Raw genomic sequence first — 23,755 nt, forward strand, 5'->3', positions numbered from 1 at the left:
AACTTTCCAAATAGGAAAAGTGGAAGGAAAAAGAGAGAGAGAGAAATTCCCAGCCTGAAGCCACCCCAGAAAGACGGCCTGGGCCCTGAGCTGGGGAAGCCCTGTCTGGGTGGGCAGTGTGGTGGCAGGGCAGAGACCCCGTAGCCTCCCCAGGGCTCATGCCCCTCCTCTGGGGAGCAGGCGGTGGTGGTGCAGCCGAAGCAGGTGGGCCCGGCCCTTCCTGTCTCTGCGGGAGCAGCTGCCCTTTTGTGTTTCCCAGTGGGGTGTGTGAGAAAGGGCTCTTTTGGAAAAAGGGTTGGAAAACCACTGACCTCATCCAGCTGGCCTGCCTTTGGAGATGGGGAAACTGAGGTCAGGGTCGGGACCAGGAAGTCAAAAGCAGGGCTAAACCCCGAAGGTAGGGCAGCATGGCTACGCCCAGAGCAGGCGCACCGGAAGATCTGTGGGTCGGGCCCCATGTGGACGGGGCGCTGGGGCATCCACACTCCAGCCCCCTGCCGCAGCCCCGGCTCCACGCCATGGGGGTGCCGCCCAGCCCTGTGCTCGGGCTCCTGGGCCAGCGCCCATCGCCACAGGAAGGCCGTCCTCCCTTGGGGCTTCCACTCCAGCTCAGGATGACTCTGAGCTACCCAGGGCACACCTGGGAAGCCCGCAAGGAAGGGGAAGCGAATGAGCAGCAGCCACAGGCACGGTGCCCTGAGGGGACGGGGGACAGGCAAAGGCCACCAGATACACTCTGCCCTCCCCTATGCCCCCAGCCATTGCCAGACCCCTTAGGGACCCTCAGCTGCGCTCCACCCTGCCCCTCCCACCCCCAGAACCCTCTGTGGGGGGGATGCTCCTGCCCACTGCTTTCACTGTCGAGACAGGTGTTTGGAGACGTGATGGCAAGGCAGTCACGCACTCTGGCAGGGGTGGGCCCGGAATGGCCACGTCCTGATTGCACCAGGCTGCTCCCTGGGGCCCAGTGTGTGGCTTGTGGCCATCTTGACACTGTTGGGACCACAGGGCTCTCGAGTGCCAAGCGCTGGACGTTCACATCCCCCATCTCACAAATGAGGACGTTGGGTCTGTGCAGTCACAGGGCACCTGACTCGGTCAGAGGTGCGCCGGCCCACGGGGGCGGCCCCCCGGCAAAAGCAGCAAGCCTTGGCTCAGCCGCAGCCCCCACACTCCCTGGCTCTGTGGCTCAGGGCTTGTGGTCTTCAGAGTCCCTCCTGCTGGGCTGGGGTGGGGCCAGCTAATCAGGGCCAGGCAAGCAGGATGATGCCCAGGGTTGAGGTGGGCTTGAACCTCCACTCCTGCCGGGCTGGGCGCAGGCTGGGTGGGGAGGGCGGTGGGCAGGAGGTGAGAAGCATCCGAGCTCTGCTCCCTGCGGGCTGCGCGATGCTGGGCCTCAGTTTGCTCACCGTGAGATGGGAATCATGGGGCCGCAGGGAGGAGGAAATGTCTGCTGTCCCCGAGCTCCTCTGTGCCCCATGGAAGCAAGCCCTGTTGCCTCCCTTCCATGGCAGAGGCCTGCTCCCTGACATTGTTTCCCACCTCAGCCCAGGGGCCAGGCCACAGCCACTGCCCTCCCACAGGCCGGGAGCCACAGGGAGGGCCTGCATCCGGAGTGAGCCCCAGCACTCCATGGGCCAAGAGGACTAAGCAGAGACTGGCATAGCCAAGCATCCTCCTTCCCAAAGGACAGGTTCCTGCAGTGACTCTGCCACAGCCGAGGCCTCGGGGAGCCCCCTTCCTCCTGGCCCTGCCCCGCTGGGTCCTGCTCCTGCGGCCTCAGGAAACACAGCCCTCCCTCGGCCCTCTCCCACGGCTCCCTGCGGCTCCCTGCCATCCGTGGTCTGAGCCGCTGCCTGCCCTGCTCCACTTTCCAAACCCTCAAGAGGGCCCTGGGCCTCCTCCGGAAGCTGCCCCCCTGCCGCCCTCCAGACGGAGCCTGCCTGGGGCAGTGTCCCAGGGGGATGAAGCTGAGCCTGATACGTGCCTGCCTCAGAAAGACTCAGCGGAGACACTGATTCCAGGAGCAAGCCTCTGAGAAATAACTTGCAGTGGGAAAAGCAGTGCACACTGGAAAATGTTCTTCTCTCAGGAATGTTGCACAGCAAGCTCCTGACCATTCTGGATGCGGATACAAACACTGCTGTCCCGGGGCTGGCCAGAAACTCTGGGGTGGAGGCTGCCCGCAGGATGTGGGACCCGGGGCAAGTCCCGTGCCCCACTGGGGGACCATCATGGTGGGGTGCCGCCTTCTGCCAGGGCATCCTGGCATGGCCACCGCGGTGAGCCCACACCTGGACACAGAAACTGTCCCCAAGGGCCTGGCAAAAATGCACGTGGGGGCAGCCCGTCCAGAGGCTGATTATGTCTGATTGGTTTTTAAAGTCTAGCTGTGAATGGGGGTGGCTTGGCTCGGGCAGGGATTTATGACCGCTGTGGTCCTGTCAGGGTGCGGCCGGGGCATCCTACAGAAGGGAAGGCCTTGGGCACCTGCTCCAGGCTGAACCGGGCCCAGTGGGCTGGAGGCTGTGAAGTCCCATGAAGCTTGCAGAGCCGAGGACACGGGAAGGAAGGAGAGCTCGGGGTGATGCTAAGAAGTCACAAGCTTGCTAACCGTTTAAAGACTCTTAAAAACTGGGCCTTTTCCCTTGGAGAACTTGAAGTGATTCTTTTGTTTACTTTGCTTTTGCAACCGGCCCATCAATCAACTCAATAAAGCTAAAAATAGCGCCACAGCAGCAATTCCTACTACAGCCCAGTGTTCGATTTCCTTAATTTAAACTTTTCCCTTCTTTTCTGTTCTCTAATTCCCACTGACGTGACTGGGTGTCCTTTACCCTGACGTCAGGACGGTATTGTGCACGGCCTCAGTGATCTCAGCGAGGATGGGGCAGGCGGTGACCTGCCACGGTCCCCCTCCATCGAGAGTGGGGACAGGAACAGAGGACCGGGAGGGGTGTCCACTGGTGACAAGGAATCCCAGTTTCTTCTGGGAATCAGTCGACACCAGCACGTGGAACTGAACCATCCTCAGGTAAATGGTAGGACGATGAACTGTGGGCCTGCAGGGGCGCCCTGTGTCCCACTCGCCCACGCAGACCCAGGGCCCACCCCTGGGCCCACCTCCACCTGCGCCCTCACACTCTCTGTCCCTATGGCCCTGCCTGTCACCCTGTCGGTCCAGGAAGGTGCGCTGGGCCCGTCCTTGCCTGTCTCTGGGGTCCGTCCACTGGCTGTGTTCCCATGGCCCTGACTTGTTTCAGAATGTCTGGATCCCAGCTCAGGCGCCCACTTGCAGTGTGGCTGGGCCTCAGTTTCCTCCTTTGTAAGGCAGGGATGATGGCACGACCAACACCTTGTGGGTTCTAAGGATGCAACGCGCTGCTGTGAGCGGTGATGCGTTGCTGTGAGTGGTGGCCGCCCAGAGGAGTGGAGGCCAGCAGCGCACCTGGCCCTGTCCCAGCCCGGCCGCTCCAGCACGCCTGCGTCAGCTGGTGTCACGTCTGCCCCCTGCCAGCCCCTCTGCCCTGCGAGGACCTGGCCCGTCCCTGCGGGCACAGGGTCACCCCACGGCTCCCACTGCTCTGTGGTGCAGGCACCCCCACGCCACCTCCTCTGCCTCTCTCGACCTCCTGCTCACCCTCAGGTTACGGGCTCTGACCTCCAAGAGTGGTGGGGCTTTATTCAGGCCTGAGGATCTCAAAAAGCATGTGTGCAAAAGTGATGGCAAACCCACTGCGAGCTCTGGGCTCCCCCAGCTGTTGTTCACCTAGTCGCCTCCCCCAGAGACCTGGTGCCCCTCAAGAGTGGGCCTCACTCATGGCATGATGGAAGGTAATCAAGGGCCGTGCACAGAGTGCTTCGCCACCAGGAGGTCTCAGAGAAAGGGAGGGGCGAGGGTCCTCCCCCCCCATCCCAGGAGGGGGCAGAGGCGCAGGATACAAGCGGCCACACTCACCTCCACCACACTCACCTCCCCGACACCCACACTCTCTAGAGCCCAGATGTGGCTGCTGAACTCCGAATGGCACAGCTGCTAAGGGAGCAGGCCTTGGAGTGGGACCCACCTGGATTTAAATCCCAGCCTGGCCACTTGTTAGCTGTGTGACCTTGGCCTACTCCCTGGGCCCTGCACCTCATTCAAAGGGGGTATAACAGAACCAGCCTTCCCAGGGCCCTGGCCGCTGTCACGGCTGCTGGCAGCTACTGTGCAGAGGCCCACTTGACATTCTCTCCCAGGACCCACAGCAGCCAAGGCAGCCAGGGAGGGGCTGTGAACAGGGCCCGGAAACAGGGCCACAAGCTCTGCTGTCCAGCCTGGTGGACAGAGACTAGAAAAGGGCTTTTGGTTTTAACAGCCTAAAATGCCCACTGGTATCAACCTCCCCTTCTGTACACGGGGACAATAGCAGTGCCTGAGCACCACAGACGTGCTGTGGGGACCAGAGTGAGCGCCTGTAAATGGCGCCAGTCCTGCCACTGCCCCCCGTCCAAGACCGGGCCAGACCAGGCACAGATGCTCTGGCCTCCCTCTGTCGCTGTGCTGTGCCTCGGGAGCCCCAGCAGGGTGGGCCTGGGGGTCTACACAGAGAGGTGGCCGGGCCCAGCCAGCCAGTCGCTTGAGGCCATGTCCACATGGCCCCGCTGCCCAGGGGAGGCCCTGGTCTACACTGTGCCCACTACTGACCCCGGCCCCCCATCAACCTGGCACGCGGCCTCACCTCCCAGGGCAGGGCTAGATGCCCGTGCCCCCTGCCCAGGCCACCATCCTGCTTATCGCCAAATGGGCCAATCCCAGTGTGAAGCCAGCGCTGGCCTTCCGCTCTTCCTCCTCACAGGCACTGCCGGCTGCCACCCGCGGCTTCAGCACCAGAGAGCACAAGGTCCACATCCCTCCTCCGGCCTAGACTGGCTGTGGGACCTCGGCCAAGGCACCTCACCTACTGGCGCCTCTGTGAAACGGGACTAATAATCCAGCCACTGCGTGGGTTGGCCTGTGGCCCCTGGATCTTGCTGTCAACCGGCCCAGGGCCTGGCACGAGCTGGTCTAACACCCAGGCGACACTCGCCTCGAGGTGTGGGCAGAGGGACGAGCCGAGGTGGAAGGTGATCGGGTCCATAGCCAGGCCCGAGTGGAGGGAAGGTGACGTGGGCGGGACCAACTTCGGAAAAGCTGTCGGTCTGCTGTCAGGCGGGCGCTTCCTCTCCTGGCTGTCTTGGCCCCGGCCCAAGCGGGCGGGCAGACTCCACACTGGAGAAGCCATGCCGGGGCACCCGCAGGCCGGAATGCCCCACAGGGACACGCCGCGTGGCTTGTTTACTGCCAGGAGGCAGCACAAAGCCCCGCTGCCAGGGGCGGGTGCGTATAATTAACTGGGTGGAGACCAACACCTCTTCCCTGGGTTGAGCCTCCAAAGGCCCTGAACTTGAGGCTGGCGTCCGGGGGCGGTACCACTGGCTCAGTCAATGGGTGTATGCAAGTGAGGCAGGGGCTGCCCACGGGCCCACCCGGCGCTGAGCTGGAAGGGCGGGGGAAGAGGGGCCGAGTCAGGCCCCGCAACAGGAGGTGGCTGTCCCAGGCACAGACCCCAGGGCCTGGCCGGGGCTGGGCGCCCCCTCGCTAGGGGCTGCTGCTTCCTAGCTGACCTCGTCCCAGGGACCTCTAGAGGGCAGGAGGGATTCATATTTACCAGGCACACCCGCCTGCCGGGCACTGTGCTGGGGGTGCATCAGGGGGCAATGGCAATGCTGTTCTAGATGAGGCCCCCACCTAGGGATGCCCAGGCGCACTGAGCTCTAGAGGCCAGGCCCTGCCCAGCACCATGGGCTCTCTCCCTGGGGGAAGGGTGCTGGCTGAGGCCTGACCTACACAGTGGGCCATACCTGGGGCTGGGCAATAGCTGGGGCTCAGAGGCCCCTGGCCTGGGCGGTGGGCCCGTTGCACCTGCCCCTCCGTAACACCGGCATCTGCAACTGGGTGGGGTTGGGGGACCCCCCAGGTCACACAGCCAACCGGTAGCAAGTCAGAGTAGGATCAGTGGGACGGATTCCTGCCAAGAAGCACAGGGTGCCAGGGGCTTTAGAGACCTTCTCTCCTTCCCCCAGCTCTGGCAGCTGGCTGCCCAACCAGGGGGCCCTTCCTCCCACATCAGGACCCTCAGTGAGCCACCAGGCTCCAGGGCACAAACACTTAATGAAACAAAGATGACTCCTGATGACTGTATCTCCCATCAGTTTAAGCAACTTGGAGTCAGGACAAACAGAACCACAGGGTGTGTGGTGGCTGCAGAGGAGAGTACACCAGAGCCCAGGCAAAGGCACAGGCCTGGGCGTGGGAAGGTGCTCCAGTCTCCCTGGTCACCCCACAGGTGGGCCAAAATGAGAGTCTCCTTCGGTTCTGAGTGCCCGGAGGGGCAGGGCAGTGGCCGGCGGGAAGGCACCTGGCCCAGATCGGCAGAGCCGTTAGGCGTGCGTGGGAGCACTGGGTAAGGAGTGCTCGTCGTGGAGCCCCTGGCACCGGGGAGAAGCAGCCCTCCTGTACCAGTGAAGAACTGAAGGTAGAGGCGCCCCGGGACAGCCAGACAGTGGCATCTGCAGCAGTGACAAGAAGGAACACAGCTGCATCCACAGGCACTGACAGTAGAGCCAGGACACACAGAAGGGGGCCCAGGTGGTGGGTGGGGATGGCGACATCCACATCTCAGGCTGCCCCACTCAAGCCAGGGCAGGCCCTTCCACCCTCCAACCAGGTCCCTTCTGGTCCCCAGCACTGCCCTCTTGAAGCACCACCGGATCCGCAGACAAGCCCCAGGGCCCGGAGCAGGCTGACTTCCTGTCCTAAGGGTGAGTTGTGTGATTGGCCAAGAGTGTGCCGAGGGCTCCTGTCCACCTATCATGCCCATCCTGCCAATGAGCAACCCCATGCCCTGTGTGGGCTGAGTAAGGGGTGAGTGGCTGGGAGCCAAACCCACTGGGGCCTAAAGTCTGTGCTTTTCTCGGTGACGATGCGGCCCTGGGGGCCGCCAGCCACCGCCAGCCGTGGGCTGCTTTCCATGAAGAGGCGGGCCTCTTCATGGGGCGGGAGCAGCCGTGGTGGAGGCCCCGCAGGCCAGCGCTCCCCCTCCGCTCCCTCAAACTCAGGCCACAGTCGCCGACGCCTGCACAGCCTGGGAAGCAGGAACAGTGCCGGCCAGGCCCTCGCTCCCTTTGCTTCTTTCACGGTGGCTGGAAACTGGGTTGAAACAAGAAAAAAAACCTGCTTGCTAAAATCAGCAAACATTTTGGGGAAGGAGGGAGAGCCATCTCTGGTTTGGTTACTATGGGAACGTTTCCGAATCAACTACCAGTGGGAGAGAAGTTTGCCCTGGACAGAGCTCCAGCCCCCACGGGCCCCCCACCCAGGGGCACACACACCTGCCCAGGAAGCCGTGGAAACTTCCAGGCACTCAGAAACAAGCCCGTGGCCTCTGCTTTCCTGGTCTCCTCTGCCCAGGGACGGACAGCCCCTCTCTGCAGCCCCCTCAGGGCTGGCACTGGCTCAGAGGGCTCCCACCCCCAGGTCCAGCCCCGCTTCGCTGCCTCCCACCTAGGCCTCTGTGTCCTCCATGGGGTCCCAGCTCCCTGCACAGTCGTCCTGAGGAGGCACCGCTGAGTCATGTGGCCACACGCCTTCTGCCCGTCCCTCCCCAGGGCCCAGGCCAAGCCGTGCCAGGGCGGGGAGGGCCGCAGGACTTCAACCAGCAATGTCCAACAACTCCCGGCCCTGTTCTGGCAAAGGCCAGACCGTTCTGCCTGTCGGGAGAGGGCGGGGTGTGGGGCCCTTGGGTGGGGCTGCGGCCACTCCAGACTCAAGCCCAGGGCCAGGATCCAGCCTGCCCGGCACATGGCCCACAGACGGGATTTTCCACGGCAGAGAAGGGGTGGGTGGGAGCCAGTACCTCAGTCAAGTCTTTGGGGCGGGGGGGGGTGATGGACATGCGCCAAGTTCGTTGCTCTCCCTCAGATGCTCGTCCCACCGCATGGCTGGGCCGCTGTGCACCAGGCCTCTGCCGCAGGGCCCAGGCCACCGGTCCCCTGTGCACCCAGCCCTCTGCCCGGCCCCTCATGCTCCCCGAGAAGCCCCGGCTGGCGCAGCCTCAGCCCCAGCCTCCCTCTGGCCCCCTCCCTGGCCAAGCAGCACCCACTACCCATGGGAGCCCTGCCTCCAGTCAACCGGACTCCTTGAGGGTCCCGCTCTCTCCCTGTGCCCCACAGCACGCTACAGAGGCCTGCACGACCGGGCAAGCACAAAGGGGCGAGCCCGCGAGTGTCCTGCGGCAGGGCCCACGGCAGCCGGTGCTGGCCGCACCAGGAGGACGTGCTTGGAGACGGGCTGTCAGGGAGACGGTCCACAGACCCGCAGCGAGCACCTCCTCGGGACCCAGAGGACAAACAGCCACAGGCGGCCTGCATCTCTTACAGGGAATGTCCCCAAGACTTAGTGTCGGCGAAAAAGCCCAAGTTACCAAAAAGCACCCCCCCCATACACATATACACGCAGGCATATTTTTTAAAGCAGAATGACAAACTTGTCTGATTTGGTACACGTACACTTGAGAAAAGGGAGTAGCCGGCCGCTCACAGAGGTACCTCTAAGGAGGGCAGGAGGCCTGGGGTGGGAGACCAAGGGTGTGGGCTTTGCTGTGCGTCTGAACGGTTTGCAATGACCATGTGGCCCAATGACAATGTGGCTCACATGATTTTCAGAAATCGCCAGTAAAAGTTAAGAGGCAGGTCTCCTAGCCCAGGCCCTGAGGATGACGGCACTGCCCAGGGTGGTGGGGGTTTGGATGGCCCTGCCCTCACCTCCCCACACCTGCTCACAGGGCCAGTCCCTGCCCCGCCCCCACCCCAGGCCCAGGCAGTAACCCCAGCACTGGAAGGGAGAAGAGCCAGCCTGCTCGTCCTGACCCCCAGCCCAGCTGTCAGCCCAGCACATTGGCCAGGGCAGCAGTCAGCCGAGGGCTGCCCTGAACACTCCTCGTAAACAAGGCAGGAGGCATCCCTCCTGCTAAGATCTGTCCCACAAATGCGTGCAGGGCCAGCACTCCCTGAGGCGCTGGGAGCGAGCTGTGGCTGGAAGACACGTCCACCCCGAAGGTCCAGCCGCAGCAATGGCAAGGCCAGAGTGGGTGGTTCAGCAGGGGCCGTGCTGTCACCAGCCAGCCTGAGTGCCTGTCCCTCGGGTGCTGCATACAAGGGGGTGCCATCACCTGTCTGCCCTCTGCCCAGAGGTTAACCTTTCACTGCGATGCACAAAGAAACAAAAGCTGACCCAGAAGAGGCAAAACCGTGCAAAACGTCCCGTTCAGCCTGTGGGACTCATTTCTGGAAGGCTCTGGAAACCATGGGAGGAGCTGCGGGGAGCAGGCATCTGAGGGGCTGGCCTCCTAAACTCCGCTGTTAGGAAGGCTGGTGCCTGACCCGGAAGGAAGAAAGGGGGGTTGGGTCCCTCCTTGCAACATTACTGCACAGGCTTTAAGGGCAAAGCACCACGGGGCGGGGGGGGGGGGGGTGTGTGTGTGGGGGCGGGGGGCAGAGGGAAACTTTCCCGGAGCACCAACCATGCACCAGCTCCCAAGTGAGGCACTTCCCCTTATCTAACTGGGTCCTCAGTCACTCTTCAGGCCCACGTATAAGGAGAGCAAGCAGGAGTTCAGGGGAACCAAGCCACCTGCCTGACTCTCACTCTGGTTCAGCAACTGCAGAAGGAAGTTTTGCAGAACACTGAAGAAGGGCCCCTTTCATTAATATAGAAAGAGTTCTTATAAATCAATAACAAAAAGGCCAATAATCCAATAGGAAAATGAACCTGAGTAGAAACTACACAGAAAAAATTAAAACTGCTTACATGACATCACAGTCCCACTCACAAAGAACGCAAGTGTTTTTCACCCACTGAAAAGCAAACATAAAACCATTTAATAATAGAGAAAGTCAGTAAGTCCAGGGCTGGGGAGGAGCTGGATCGGAGGGTAGCATCTGCTAAAACTTCAAGGCCCCACAAACCCCTTGCCCCAGGAATTGTCTCTCAGAGTGTATTCTAGGAGTGGACCCCCGACGCGTGTGCAAAGACATATATACCAGCATTGTCTGCAACAGTGGAAGACTGGAAACAACCTAAACGTCCATCAATAGGGGTGGTTAGTAAACCTTGGACATCCACATGGGAGGACCAGGCAGCTATTAAAAAGAACAGCAAGTTCAAAAACACCCTCCAAGGGCTTCCCTGGTGGCGCAGTGGTTGAGAGTCCGCCTGCCGATGCAGGGGACACGGGTTTGTGCCCCGGTACGGGAGGATCCCACATGCCGCGGAGCGGCTGGGCCTGTGAGCCATGGCCGCTGAGCCTGCGCGTCCGGAGCCTGTGCTCCTCAACGGGAGAGGCCACAACAGTGAGAGGCCCGCATACCGCAAACAAACAAACAAACAAAAAACACCCTCCAAGACACACGCTTAAGTGAAGAAAAACCAGGGGCAGGAGCACGTGCACTTTGCCCTTGTGTGCGTCTCCGGGCGTGGGCTCCAAAGCGAGCAGGATGAGGGACAGTGGCTGTGGCCTGGGCATCTGGGTGGGAGGGAGCATCTCTTTCACAGCAAACCCCTTGGTACCATGCAGACTGATCTACCATTTGTCTATAAAATACCCATAGGGAGAGGGCTGGCAGGAGCAGGGCTCCCAGGCTCGGAGCCCCTGCCCAGCCCCTGCTCAAGCCTGGGAGAGGAGAAAAGCCATGAATCCAGACACCTACCACCTGGCCGGCTCTCAGCAGGGACCTCACTCTGCCCATATGGCTCAAGAACCAGCCTCTGCCACATCCCTCCAGACCCTTCAAGACCCCCTCGGCTCCTGTCCAGGCCAATCCTGCCCTTCGGCTTCTCTAGATGTGAAAGGGAAGCAAGGAAAATACAGAAGAAACCAAAGCTCTGAGGATCCATGTGACATGCCAAAGCCACCCAGCTGAGGACAGGTGAGGAGGATGGGTGAGGACCCATAGGTGGAGCAGAGTGAGGGGCCAGTGGTCTCTGTGCAGGGCAGAGCAAATACGGGAGGCCCAGGCCAGGCGGGTTGGCCAGGAGGGGCAGATGTGGGCTCTACGGGGCCTCAGGGATGGGCCATGTCTTGTCTGAGGGTGGGTCTCTACCTCGCATGGAACATCAGAGCTGGAAGCGCACTGAAGACCCAGCACTGGCCACACTCATTTTTTTTCAGCAGCAGACCAGCCTCCAATCAGAATCTCCAGGTGCCCAGGACCCCAAGGGGAAGTAGGGCACAGGCCTAGAGCCCCTCTCACCACTGCCCACCGCGGCCCCAGAGAACCACCGAGCTCGTCCAGGCCTCTCCCCATAGCTGGCAAACCGGTGCCCAGAGGGGGCAGCGACCTGCCAGAAGTCGCTCGGCAAGCAGGGCCTCACTCCCGAGTCTGGCGCACTCTCAACTGTGCCACCCAGCCTGCCCTCTGAGGCCGCTGCCATCCCGTGTCCTGGGAACGCCCACGCTGGGGTCCATTCCCACACCTCCTTCCATGAAAAGCGCTGGCAGCCAGCAGCCGCGGAAATCAACAAGGCAGACTACTCACGTTGAAGAAATTGGTCTTGTTCCTCTCGCAGAAGAGCCCCTGTGCCGGCATGTGCTGCAGCTGTTGCCACGGGATACCGCTACCTAGCAACACATCGCGGGCCCACTGGAGGTTCTGGGGAAGCAAGAAGTAGGTTGGAAGTGAGTGTGTGGGCAACTCTGGGCGCCCACGGAGAAGGGAGGCAGTCCCCTCCTTCCAGGCTGCGTGGGCAAAGCAGCAGCTCCTGCAGACATCCATCCCGCAGCGCCCAGTGGCCCCGGCCGCCGGCTTTGATCATCTGGCTGTGGGGTGCATTTCAGGAACTGGTTTCCTGCCTAATACAGCTGACCTAGGAGACTGTGGCCTCAGACTGCCTGAGGAGGGCACAGACAGGGACGCCACACCCTGACAACTTCACAAGCTGCTGCACGGACCCAGCACCCCTACCTTCTGCCAGGGGATGCCCCCACTGGCCCAAACGGTCAAGCCTGACTTGTCAGGGTGTCGGCTGCCACCGTGAGCCTGGGAGACCTGGGGCTCTGCAGGACGCCGGGGATGCGTGCTTGTTGGGACGGGGGTGGGGTGCTCTGTGCAGTGCTCAGGCCGCTGCTCTCTGGGCAGTGGTGCCTCTTGGTGGAACCCAGGGCACGGTGAGAAGCCAGGCCTTCTCTGGGGACTTCTCATGGACTGGAGAGCACGCCTTCCCAGCAGAGCACAGACAGCGTGGGCCCAACTGCGGGCCTGTCAGCCTCCCACAGACTCGGCAGACAGCAGGCTCTGGGCAGCCCCCAGGTGGGCCAGACGGAACTGACCAATGGCTCAGGAGACCTTATCAAGGTTCACATCCGAGGCCCCAGATGGAGCTGATGGGGACAAGGAGACCCGTGGGGAACGGACAGGCAACAGGCCAGCGGGGGCACCTGACCTGCCCGCATACCTGCAGCGACGTGTGCCTCCCAGGCAGAGCACGTGACTGTTACCCTCACCACGTGGAACTGCCAAGGAGAGCGGCCTCCAGCGCTGCCTGAGGTCCAGAGCCAGTAAGGGCAGAGCAGAGCCTGCATTTGGCCCAGGCCGGAACCCCAAGGCCGGGATCTTCCCTAGGCCCCGCGGGGGTTAGGTGGGATGGGGGTCATGTCGCAGACCTGCCTCTGCCTCTGCCTTGTGCTCGGCACCGCGCTACCCCAGGGACGCAGGCGACCCCTCTCAGGCCTCATGTGACCTGGCCCCACTCGCCGGGCTGGAGCCCCTCACCGGCTCAAGGGCAGGGGTCCTGGTGAGGGGCTCTCCTCTGCTTGAAGGCGCCCCTCCCTCAGAGCAGGCCCAGCCCATCCCGTCTTCTGACCTCCAAACCCACGTGCCGCCCCACTCACCCCCACAGCCCTCAAACAGCCTCGTCCACCGCCCCGCTGTCTGTCAGCCCCGAGGGCAGGGACAGACTGACCTCTTCACTGATGGCTCCTCAGGGTCTAGATCAGTAGGGGGTCCATAGAAAGGTGGGACAGATATTTGAGAAACGAATCAAAGGAAGGAGACTTCCTTAGTGGCGCAGTGGTTAAGAATCCACCTGCCAATGCAGGGGACACGGGTTTGATCCTTGGTCCAGGAAGGTCCCACATGCCATGGAGCAACTAAGCCTGTGCGCCACAACTACTGAGCCTGCACTCTAGAGCCTGCGTGCCACAACTACTGAAGCCCACACACCTAGAGCCCGTGCTCCACAACAAGGGAAGCCACTGCATTGAGAAGCCCGTGCACCGCAATGAAGAGTAGACCCCACTAACTGCAACTAGAGAAAGCCTGCGTGCAGCAACTAAGATCGGCTGCAGCCAAAAAAAAAAAAAAAAAAAAGAACCATCAAAGGAAGATGGACAGAGTTTGAGCTTGAAGGAAATGCAGCCCATCAAGCCGAGGGGACAGACTAAGGCCCAGAGGCAAGAAAGAGACTGAAACACACACTGGGGAGGGGGGAGCCCAGGGCACTGGAGGGGGCAGAGCAGCCACCCACCCATGGCTCAGCACACCAGGGAGCCCAGGAAAGGACTGCTTGAGCACTCAGGAGCCAGGGAGGCCGGAGCATGAGGTTGTTCTGTGGAAAACACCCCCCGCTGGTCTCCCGGACAGGCATTCAGAGGTCCGGGTCTGCTCGCAGAGCTACACGCAGGTGCGGGGTGGTGCACATGGATCTTTGTGGAAGTGCTTGGCAGCCTCGGAGAGCTGGACCGCCTCTCTGGGCCTCCACTGCCCACTTGGAGGATGGCGGTGGCCATCAGGCCACACCTAGCATCAGCTGGAGAACCCCAGGAATGCAGACAGGAAAGCAACTGTGTACACACACGGCGCCTTGGGGAGAGCTCCCTGCCCTTCCCACACCTTCTCCCAGGAGCTGGCCCTGCCACCGCCCCTGTTCTGCCCTCCCACTGCTGAGCGCTAAAGGGAGGCAGCACTGGGAGGTGGGAGGCAGCACTGGGAGGTAGGAGGCTGGGGTGGGGGTGAGGCCAGAGAGCTTCTCTCCCAAGTTCCCTCCCTGAGGGGTTGCCAAGGGTTGGCCGCCAAAGGGCAAACACTCCAGGGGCACTGCGGCTGACCCAGGCCTGCACTGCCCACCCGGCCCAGGCCCCTGTCTCCTTCGTTAACGGCTCTTCAGATCAGCGGTTGGATGGTGCCATTGCGACCTGCTGGGCTCCCACGGCCACCCCACTGGCGCTCCCCACAGCCGCCCGAGTCTCACACACGGCCACACGCGTCCCCCCCTCCCCTGAGCCTTGCCACACTTTAACCTCACTCAGAATGACACCCCACGACTCCTTCCCACCTAACCGGCCCTCCTGAGCTCTGCCGCCTCCTGGCCCTCCCCTCCTGTCCGGCTAGTCACACAGGCTGCGGGCTGAGCCCCATCCGGAGCATGCATGTTGGCTGTGTGTCCACCTGGAGGCCTCTCCCTGATAGCTCCTCGCTGGGCCCTCGACTGTCGGGTCTTTGCTTAGAGAGGCCTCCCGGGCGCCCTGTCCAAACGGCCACACTCTTGCGCCCATTCCTACCCACTTCCTCTCGCCCCACTCTCCTCCCCAGGGAGCCTGCTGCGGAATGCGTGAGCGCCCTGGAGGGCACGCCAAGCATAGGCACTCCTGCCATGTGGTGGCCGTGGGACGACATGGTGATGGGTTCACCCCTCTTTCCAAACGTGAACAACAGTATCTGTGACGCACACGGCTGGCAGAGGGCTTGACCTACTCAAATCGATGGGCTCCACACCATGGAGAGAGGCCCATCTGTCCCGCTGACTCTGGCCCCAAAGGCACAGCACTCTTCACACCACATGGTACAGACTTTGAAGTGCATAACCAAGGTTCCTAAGCTGAGAAAAACATCGAGTTCTCACTTTATAAACCACACAAGTAAAGCCTGACAAGAACCTGGCTGGGGTCTGCGTGGAGAGGCTGGGGGGTGGGGGGCATTTTATGTGCCCAGAGGGGAGCAGGGCTGCAAGCAGGTGGGCAGCTCTGTGCTGGGGCCACCTGCCCTTGTGATGCCGGGTCCTGGCCCCGATCACTCACACGCGCCTACAGAAGGGCACACAGCCTGTGCAGGAGGGTCAGTCCCTTCACACCTGCCCACTCCTCAGAGGCTCTGAGGGTCCCACACATGAGCTGGTGGCCCAGAGGATAGAGGACCGCCCAGAGCAGAGCACAAGCTGACAATGAATCGGTCAGGGCTTTCCCAGAGATCTTGTGGTGGGCACAGCTCTGCCAACCCTCCTGGAGGGGGCAGCCCTAACCAAACAAGTCCTAAACAGACACAGGCCTGGGCCCTAGCCCACTGCAGCAGGGTGAAGGGGCATCTCAGGGCACTTGGATCTGCATTTCCCTGATGGGTAACAGTGTGGAGCATCTTTTCTTGTGCTTATTGGCTGTTTGTATGTCTTCTTTGGAGAAATGTCTATTCAGACCCTTTGCCCATTTTTATTTATTTATTTATTTATTTTTGGCTGCATTAGGTCTTCATTGCTGCACGTGCGCTTCTCTAGTTGTGGCAAGCGGGTGCTACTCTTCGTTGCAGAGCACGGGCTCTAGGTGTGCAAACTTCAGTGGTTGTGGCACGTGGACTCAGTAGTTGTGGCTCACAGGCTCTGGAACGCAAGCTCAGTAGTTGTGGTGCACGGGCTTAGTTGCTCTGTGGCATATGGAATCTTCCCAGACCAGGGATCGAACCCGTGTCCCCTGCATTGGCTGGTGGATTCTTAACCACTGCGCCCCCAGGGAAGTCCCACCCACTTTTAAATTGGGTTGCCTTTTAATTAACAAGTTGTAAGAGTTCTTTGTATATTCTAGATACGAGTTCCTTATCAGATATGTGACTTGCAAATATTTCTCCCATTCTGTGGATCATCTTTTCACTTTGATAGTGTCCTCTGAAGCACAAAGGACCCACCGGGGCCTCTCTGCTCCAGGCAGCCACCGGACCCATGAGATGGCAACGGGGAGATGCCACTGCCAAGCCCACAGGCGGATTTGATGAAGAAACAGGCTGCTGTTGAGCCCACACGGCAGGAAGCGTTTGTTACCCAACAGCTGCGTGGGAAGTGGTCGCTGCTGCTCAGTGACTGATTCAGCTGAGAGCTCTGGCCACGCCCCCAGGACTGCGGGCTGCCTCGACAGGTTCCCGCGCTCAGCCCTCAAGGCAGTGAGGTATTCACAAACTGCTCAGCAAAGCCTCTGGATGAAGCAAATGGCAGCCCACGCTACCCCCAGGGCGTGGCCAGGCCCGGGTGCATATTGGGGGCCCTCCATGGCCGATGCAGGAGAAAGGGGGGCTCACGCGTCGAGACAGTGCACCCTCTGGAAGAACCACGTGGCGAATCTGGGCACACAGTGACCGAGGAGATGCAGAAATGGGGTGTGATGCCCAAGGAGCAGACAACCTTGGGCAGCTTCGTCTCCGCCACCCGGTCCAGCCACCCCACCCCACCCCATGGCCGCCACAGACCATCACAGGGGACCCAGACGACCTGGGGGAATTCGAGGAAAGAGCAAATGGCCAACTGTGAGCATGGACACACTCACGACATTGGGGGGCAGTGGAGTGACAGGGCCTGGGCTCCCAGAGCCGGGCTCCGTGACTTCAAGCAGAGGACACGACCCCCGATGGTCAACGGTGTGAGTGCTCAAGAGCTGAGAGAAGAGACACACGCAGCGTACTCTGTTATACTGGCAAAACTATGAATAGCCCCCCTCCAATTTTTCTTTAATTTTGACATAAATACTGTTTTTCACTTTTAAAAAGCCCACTCAGCAAGGGAACAGGTTGTGGAGCCCTTTATGGGCACAGCTCCCGTACTCAGATTAAAGCCATTCAAAGGGGAGGCGGGAGTGGGCGCGCCGCAGGCCTCCATGGGGCCCACATTGCAGCCCAGCTCTCCCTCACCCAACCCTGTGACTTCCGCCACCCTTCCCTAAGAGGCGTCTTGTACCCTACGTCCCGCCTCAGCAACTGCTTCTGGAGAAGGGGAGCATCAGCCACAGGGCCCCCACAGACTGTTCCGAGTGGGAGTTTTATTAAAATCCAGGTCTGCCTGGGTCTAGAAGGCCTGGGCACTGGAGGTCAGGTGCACTGCTGAGTGCAGGCCAGGCAGCGATGGGTGGCTGGGAAAGCCTCACGCCCTGCAGCTGAGACAGAGCCCCTGCTGAGGTCCCCCCACCAGGCCTGCCAACTGCTCTACCTGCTCTGCTCCATGAACACCAACCAAGTCACGTGAGCACACCAGCCGGTCCCCACAGAACCCCATCCAGGACCTTCCTGTCACAACCAGGGTCCATCTCAGGTCAACTGCCCTCCCTAGTTCTTCAAACGTCCCACAGAGAAGCCATCCGGGGGCCAGCAGCTTCTGGCTGCTGAGCTCAGGTCAGCAGAGACCGCCACATCCCCACTGGACCCGTGGCCACCCTAGGGGTCTCAGCATAAGGGTACCTTCCCAGAGTGCAGCAGCACCCCAGCCCATGTGCACCCCACTGTCTTCCCTGTAGGGTTTGTCATGATGCGACTTGCTTTATCTGCTCATTTGCATATTTTTGATCTCCCCGCCCCCGCCCCAACGTAGCTCTGTGGGAGCTGTCTCCCAGTGCCTCAGGGGCAAGTGTGAGTGAAAGAAAGCAGACAGGCCCCACTCCCTGCACAAATGCTAAGCGCCAGCAGGAGAGGCCTGGCTGGGAAGCGCCGGGAGCCCCTACATCATCTGCCCTCCAAGCTGGAGGAGGCTGCCAGTGCCAAAGCCCACGCGCGGAGCCAGTGACAAAGGCCGGCAGCTGCGTGGAGAGGTGAGCCCAGGGCAGGGTGATGGCCAGGAGGTCCGCGCAAGAGGCAGCCTGGGGGACCGGGGCGGGTGGGGGGGTGCGGGCTCTAAGGCCACGGGGGAGGGAGCCGCCAGTGAGGCCCTCACAGGGAGGAGCTGACAGCCTGTCATCCCCCGTCCCTCACCCCAAAGCCAGAATCTGAGCATGTGGTCCTGCTGGGGGAGCAGCCCCATGCCTGCCCCTGTCACCTGTCACCTGGAAGGCTGGACACCTCCAGCCCGCCCGCCTCTTGGCCCTCTGCCCATCCTTCCCGCCACTGCCGCCAGAAACCTCTCCCAGCTCCGATGCATCAACCCCTCTCCCTCAGCCTCGTGCTCACCCGGTGGGTCTTGCTGTAGGTGTACAGGAAGGCCAGGCGGTAGAGGCTCTTGTAGTGCTGGGGGAAGCGGCTGAGGCACAGGCGGAGCGAGGCGATGCACTGCTCAGTGAGGAACTGGCGCTGCTCCTCTGCACCGGCCGGCAGCCCCGGGGGGAAGGTAGCTGGCTCCCCCAGCGGGTCCCCTCTCTTCCTCCCATCCCACGGGGCAGACACAGAAGTTGGGGGCTTGGCAGGGGTGCCAGCGGAGGCCGGGGGGTCGGCAGCAGGCTTCTGGCTGCCTTGCTCTGTGGCCCGGAAGCCTTCCGTGCTCTCCGAGGACTCCTCGGCTTTTCCTGAATTGAGAACAAAGAAAAGAAAGTCACCTCGGCTTTAGGCCCTCTCCCCGTGGCAGTCCACCACCAGCGACAGGGGCACCTTGGTGAGCGATCAGCACAGCTGGGTCCACACTCTTGCTGGATGGGAGCTGGACCCAGGCGACTCAGGGGCAGGAGGCGTGGGCCCTCGCTGCCTCTGCCCCCCGAGCCCCCAGCTGAGGCCTCCGTGGCCTCCAGTCTGCTCCCTGATGAAACAGGATATCTCAGCTGGCACGCAGCTGAGAAGGGGGCTCCGAGCTGGGCTCAGGGTGCCCCTGTGGGTGGTGGCACGGGGCTGCCCGCCTCAAGGCCGTGCACGTGAATGGGGAAGCAGCCCGAAGAGGGCAGGCGTGGCCACCACCACCACCGAGGGCAGCACCCGCTCCACACTCAGCGCCCCCAGCCCACCCGCCCCTCCAGCCCACCGGAGAGGCAGCGTGCGGTAGTGGATAAGGGTGCAGACTGACCCTCTCTGGACCTCAGGTTCTTCTCCAGTAAAAGGGAACAGCCAGTGCTTTTCCCTGGGGAGGCTGGGAGGCCTGGCTGCTGTTGTTGCTACTGTCCACCAAGTGGCTGTGTGCCCCGGCCCGGCCAGAGTGGGAAAGCTTTCAGAATCCACGGCCGGCTGACCAGCCACGGCCTCAGCGCAGTGCCAGGGCCGCCGGCCTGCCTGCAACCTCCCAGCAAGCCCGGGAGTGGGCTCTGCCCACTGACTTCCACAGTGGGGCCTGGGGGCCCCACAGAAGCTAGGCAGACTCCAGGGCCAGATCAGGGCCCACCCCAAGAAAGGAAGGGTTCAGGCTAAAAAGAAAGCACATTTGTGACATATAGTATCCAAAGGCTTTTTGGCTCTCCCACACGGGGCCACAGTGGGGTCCTAACAACAAGAACAGTGTCACCAGCGCCCACCGCATACCAGGCGCTTGCGCGCACCTGCCTGAGACACCGCGTTTGACCCCACAACCCAGAAGTGGGCCTGGGATCACTCCCATCCTACATGGGAAACAGCGGGGCCCAGGGAAGTGAGTGGCTCAGCCAACCGAGGTCCCCGGGCAGCAGCAGAGGCGTGAGGGCAGAGGCCAGGACCCACGTTGTCCAGCGCTGCCCAGGCTCCCAGGACACCCCAGCAGTACTGCCCACACACTGAGTCAGGTCTCCGTACCTCTCTCCTCTGCGGCCCCCTGAAGGTCTTTCCTGGGCGGTCCTATTTGGGAACTGGGAGCGGGCGGCCTCTTCTCTGTGTAGGGCTTCTGGGAACCCTCCAGGGAGCTGGCAGGCTCATTGAAGAGGTCCTGCGTCGAGCTGGAGTCCGAGAGCGCCACGGCCGTGCTCTCCTGGCTGCGCTCTGGGGAGAGAAGGACAGAGGCGGCAGCGTGAACCCTGGCACCTGGGGAACAGAGGGGCCTCCCACGGAGCCTCTCGGCCAGAGGCCTGGCCACTGCCCCGTGCACAGCCACTCTGACACTGCCTGGCCCGCCTGTCCTGGAGGCCACCGAGTCACTCACCAGAGGCACCAATTTCCCGGGGTTTCCCCCAAGAGTGGTGCTCTGGTAAGTGTTTGACAATTGACTCTCAGGAGGGAAAAGCCTTCGTTTGTAGCATTTACTGATTTCTGTGGTGTAAATACTCCCACCATAGCCAATTTCGAGGTACCAACGTGATGTATCTGAATGCAGGGTTGGGAAGAGATGCACAGTAGTGATTATACACCACTGCACAGTATTCCTACCGCAACAGGCACACGTAACCGCGATGGGGAAGAACTCAGCCAACACTTTTACCCAGTCTCTGAAGGCCACGTGTGGTGGGTCTGCAGTGACAGTACAGATCACTGGGACTTGCAGACCCCAGGTTGAGGGCGCCCCCTGGGCTCCTCTCCACAGCCTCCCAGCTGCTCCTGAGAAAGATGGGGGTGGGGCAGGAGAGATTGGGGGACATCTTTCCGGGGTGCAGGCTGCTGTGGGAAGGGTGTGAAGCCCTGGCTGGACCTTTCTCCCCGACAGAGCAAGCCAAAGCCAACAGGGAAGGGGCAGCAAGCCCGGTGATAGCCCTGTCGCCTCCAGGGCACAGGTGAAGACCCACAGGAAGCACCTGCAGGGAATCGCCCAGGGCCTGAACACTCCCACCAAGACACAGGGACCCGGCTGGCCAGGTCTGAGGCTGCACGCAGACAACAGAGGACCAGCCGAGCCCCAAGCCCGGGCTGGCAGGCACGGACTCACAGCCAAGCACTCTGCCACAGGAAGAGGGGCGAGGACATAGAGAGACCCACCTGAGGGGCACACAGAGGGCCTGAAGCAAGCAGAAGGTGGAAACAGACGCTGAGAAAACCTTCCAGCAAACCACTCCACCCTGAGCACAAGGCAGCATTGGGGGAACTGGAGGCTGGGGGTGGGGTGCACCAAGGGAACCACAGCAACAGCAAGACCCAACCCTGCTCAGCTTCCACCTCGTCAGCCTCACTTCCCCACCTGACGCCTGGGAGCTTAAGAGTGAAGCCCATTCCAGGCATGAATATCAGTTATTTCAACCTCTTCTGTCCTACACACGCTATCTCGAGTTCAATATAAAAAGTATAAGACACACACACACGCAAAAGCAGAAAAGAACATTGTCAAGAGACAAAAAGATCAACAGAACTGGGCTCAGAGGTGACCTTCCCCTCTCTTTTTTGTATTTACCTTCTCTAAACTATTACTAACTCCTGATGAAAGCGAAACCAGCAGCCATGCATCGTGGACTGGCAGCACATGTAAGAATGAAATGAACAAGAGCAGCAGCCTGAGAGGAGGGAGGTTCACGCTGCTGCACGTGAAGCAGGATCATGTCCTCCAAGCGCAGACTGTGATCACCTGAAGATGTATTTTCTTAACCCTAATGCAGGCAGTACATTATTTTTTAAAGAGTTATAAATAAACCAATAGTAGAGATAAAAGGCAACCCATTAAAACATAGCACTTAGTTTTTGTCTTGAACTTTGTGTACTTGAAGGTGAAGCTCACTAGTCACGTGACCTTGAATAAGTAAGGCCCTTTCCCCACCTCTGAGTTGCAGCCACGTATCATCTCAGGGGAGCTGGTGCCATGGGGCCTTCTGGGGTCTGGCCCTCAACCCTTGCTCAGCTGCTGGAGAGCCTAGACGCCCAGTAGGCCGTGCCCTGGGGCCACCAGCAGGACAGCAGGAGCTGCTTAGCAGGCAAACTCACAACAGAATGGGAAACTGTTCTGGCAAAGTCGAGAGCCTGGACTCTGGGAGACCCTGGCCTCCTGAGTCCAGGTCCTGCTCTGTCACTAACTGGGTCGGACAGCCTAGGCGGTTGCCGTAATTTCTTTACACTTGTTTCCCGACGTGTAGAACTGTCATAATACATGTGCCCACTTCATGGGGCTGTTATGAGGATTAAAGTGCCTGATACACTGTGAATGTTCACGAAATGTCAGCTCAACTATCACCAGTATGACCTCAGAGAACCCGGACCATCTCATCTCTAATGTCTCAGATGTGACACACAAGGGTTTAGTCCTAAAGGCCACACTGGACACAGGGCCTGTCGACAGGGTGCTGACCACTCCTTACACTGACTGGGCAGCACTGTCCCAGGTGGGCCGGGCAGCACACAGGACACCAAGAATCAGGCCTGTGCTTCCAACGGCATCTCTGGGGCTCCACCTCTCTACCCACGTCTGACTGATGACCAGGCTTTGGGGACAGTGGCCTTGCAGGCAGCTCCATAGCTGCCTCTGCATGTCCACTGCCCAGTAAGTGCAGGGCATCAGCATCTCACTTCGGGGGGGCAGGGACCTGCTCGGCGAGGGGCTCTCCCCTGACTGCAAGGCAGACCCCAAGCTCCATAAGCCCCAAATGGGGGTGATGGGCAGTGTGAAGGCATCGCTTCTCCAGGGCTGGCAGCCGACCCTCTGGGCTCCGGGAGCCCCAGACCTGCACTCCAATCCCAGAGCTGCCACTTGGGCTGCTCGAGGACTCCGTGTCATGGTCTTTAACACGTTTGTCACTGCCCACCCCTCCACCGCCACCACCACTGCCCCCAACACATACACAGGATTCCCACAGGGGCCTGCTTGGTTCCTGGCACACTGGAGTGACGCCCACCAACCCACCTGGCCCTCAGCCCCACCTCCGGCCCTGACAAAGGACTCAGGCTCGTGGTTAAGTGGTCCTGGCAATCAGCCGATGGGCGCTCCCCTGCCAGCACCCAAGCAGCCGCAGGCGCCGCAGGGCTGGGCAGCACGGCCTGCAGCAGGCAGGCATCCAGGAGGCAGCACAGCGGGAGGACTGACTGAGAGCCGGCATGAGGCTGATGGGCCACGAGCTCACAAGTTGTTGGACTTTGGGCCTGAAGGAACTGCTCATTTGGTGGAACCCGTTGTGATCATCATGAAAACCAAGGATCAGCTTAAACAAACGTTCGGATATTTCCTACCAATGCGCTAATGTCCTGGCAGCGCTGCCCGGTGAGGGTGAGGGAGGGTGGTGTGGGCAGGACGGCGGTACCCGCTCCCCGGGGAATGACAGGTAGAGGAGCCTCAGCTGAGCCTCCTTTAAAACTGCACCTGCAGCCACCACAGAGCAGGACACGTGTCAGCCAGGGAGCCAGCGGGGATGGGGCTGCGACCACGCTTCCCTGACCCCTCAGACACGTGGGTGAAAACGTAGGACGCTGACCCTGACAGGGCAGAGAGCAGCATCAGCTGGCACGACGCGTGTAGTCCCTCCCAGGGTGATCGCGGGCACTCACGGAGCCCTGAGGAAGGTCAGAGTTCAGCAGGAACATGTAAAGGGCCGGGAAATCCCCAGGGGCCACCACATCACGCAGCACCCCCTGCAGCTTGGGGGAGGCAAGGGTCTGTGAAGCAAGAGGGTGGGGAATGCTCATGCCTGGGAAACAGAGGATAAGTGTGTCGCTGCAAAGACAGACACCAACGGGGACTCAGGAGGCCCGGGGCTAAGTATCTCCAATCCTCTCGGGTCTTGTGTGTCAGAGAGGGTCGGCACGAGACTGCTGAAAATGATCCTGATTTTAAATACTAAGAAGCAAGTGAGGCCCCACGTGGGGGCCTGTGGGGGGGCTGCACTGGGGCTTTCCGGGCCCCTGGTCCTAAGGCAGAGCCAGACTCAGC

The 23,755-nt window shown here is 61.0% G+C and overlaps 1 protein-coding gene across 1 annotated transcript in view; it reads right to left on the bottom strand.

Moving 5' to 3' along the window:
- CABIN1 (calcineurin binding protein 1) overlaps positions 1-23,755 on the bottom strand; it is a 97,876-nt gene that overhangs the window by 26,676 nt on the left and 47,445 nt on the right. The window contains 3 exon segments of the mRNA XM_060028466.1: positions 11,617-11,730; positions 18,265-18,596; positions 19,780-19,962. Of these exon segments, the coding sequence (XP_059884449.1) occupies positions 11,617-11,730; positions 18,265-18,596; positions 19,780-19,962 (629 nt within the window).

This window comes from Delphinus delphis, chromosome 13, assembly GCF_949987515.2.
Source record: "Delphinus delphis chromosome 13, mDelDel1.2, whole genome shotgun sequence".
Classification (NCBI taxonomy): domain Eukaryota; kingdom Metazoa; phylum Chordata; class Mammalia; order Artiodactyla; family Delphinidae; genus Delphinus; species Delphinus delphis.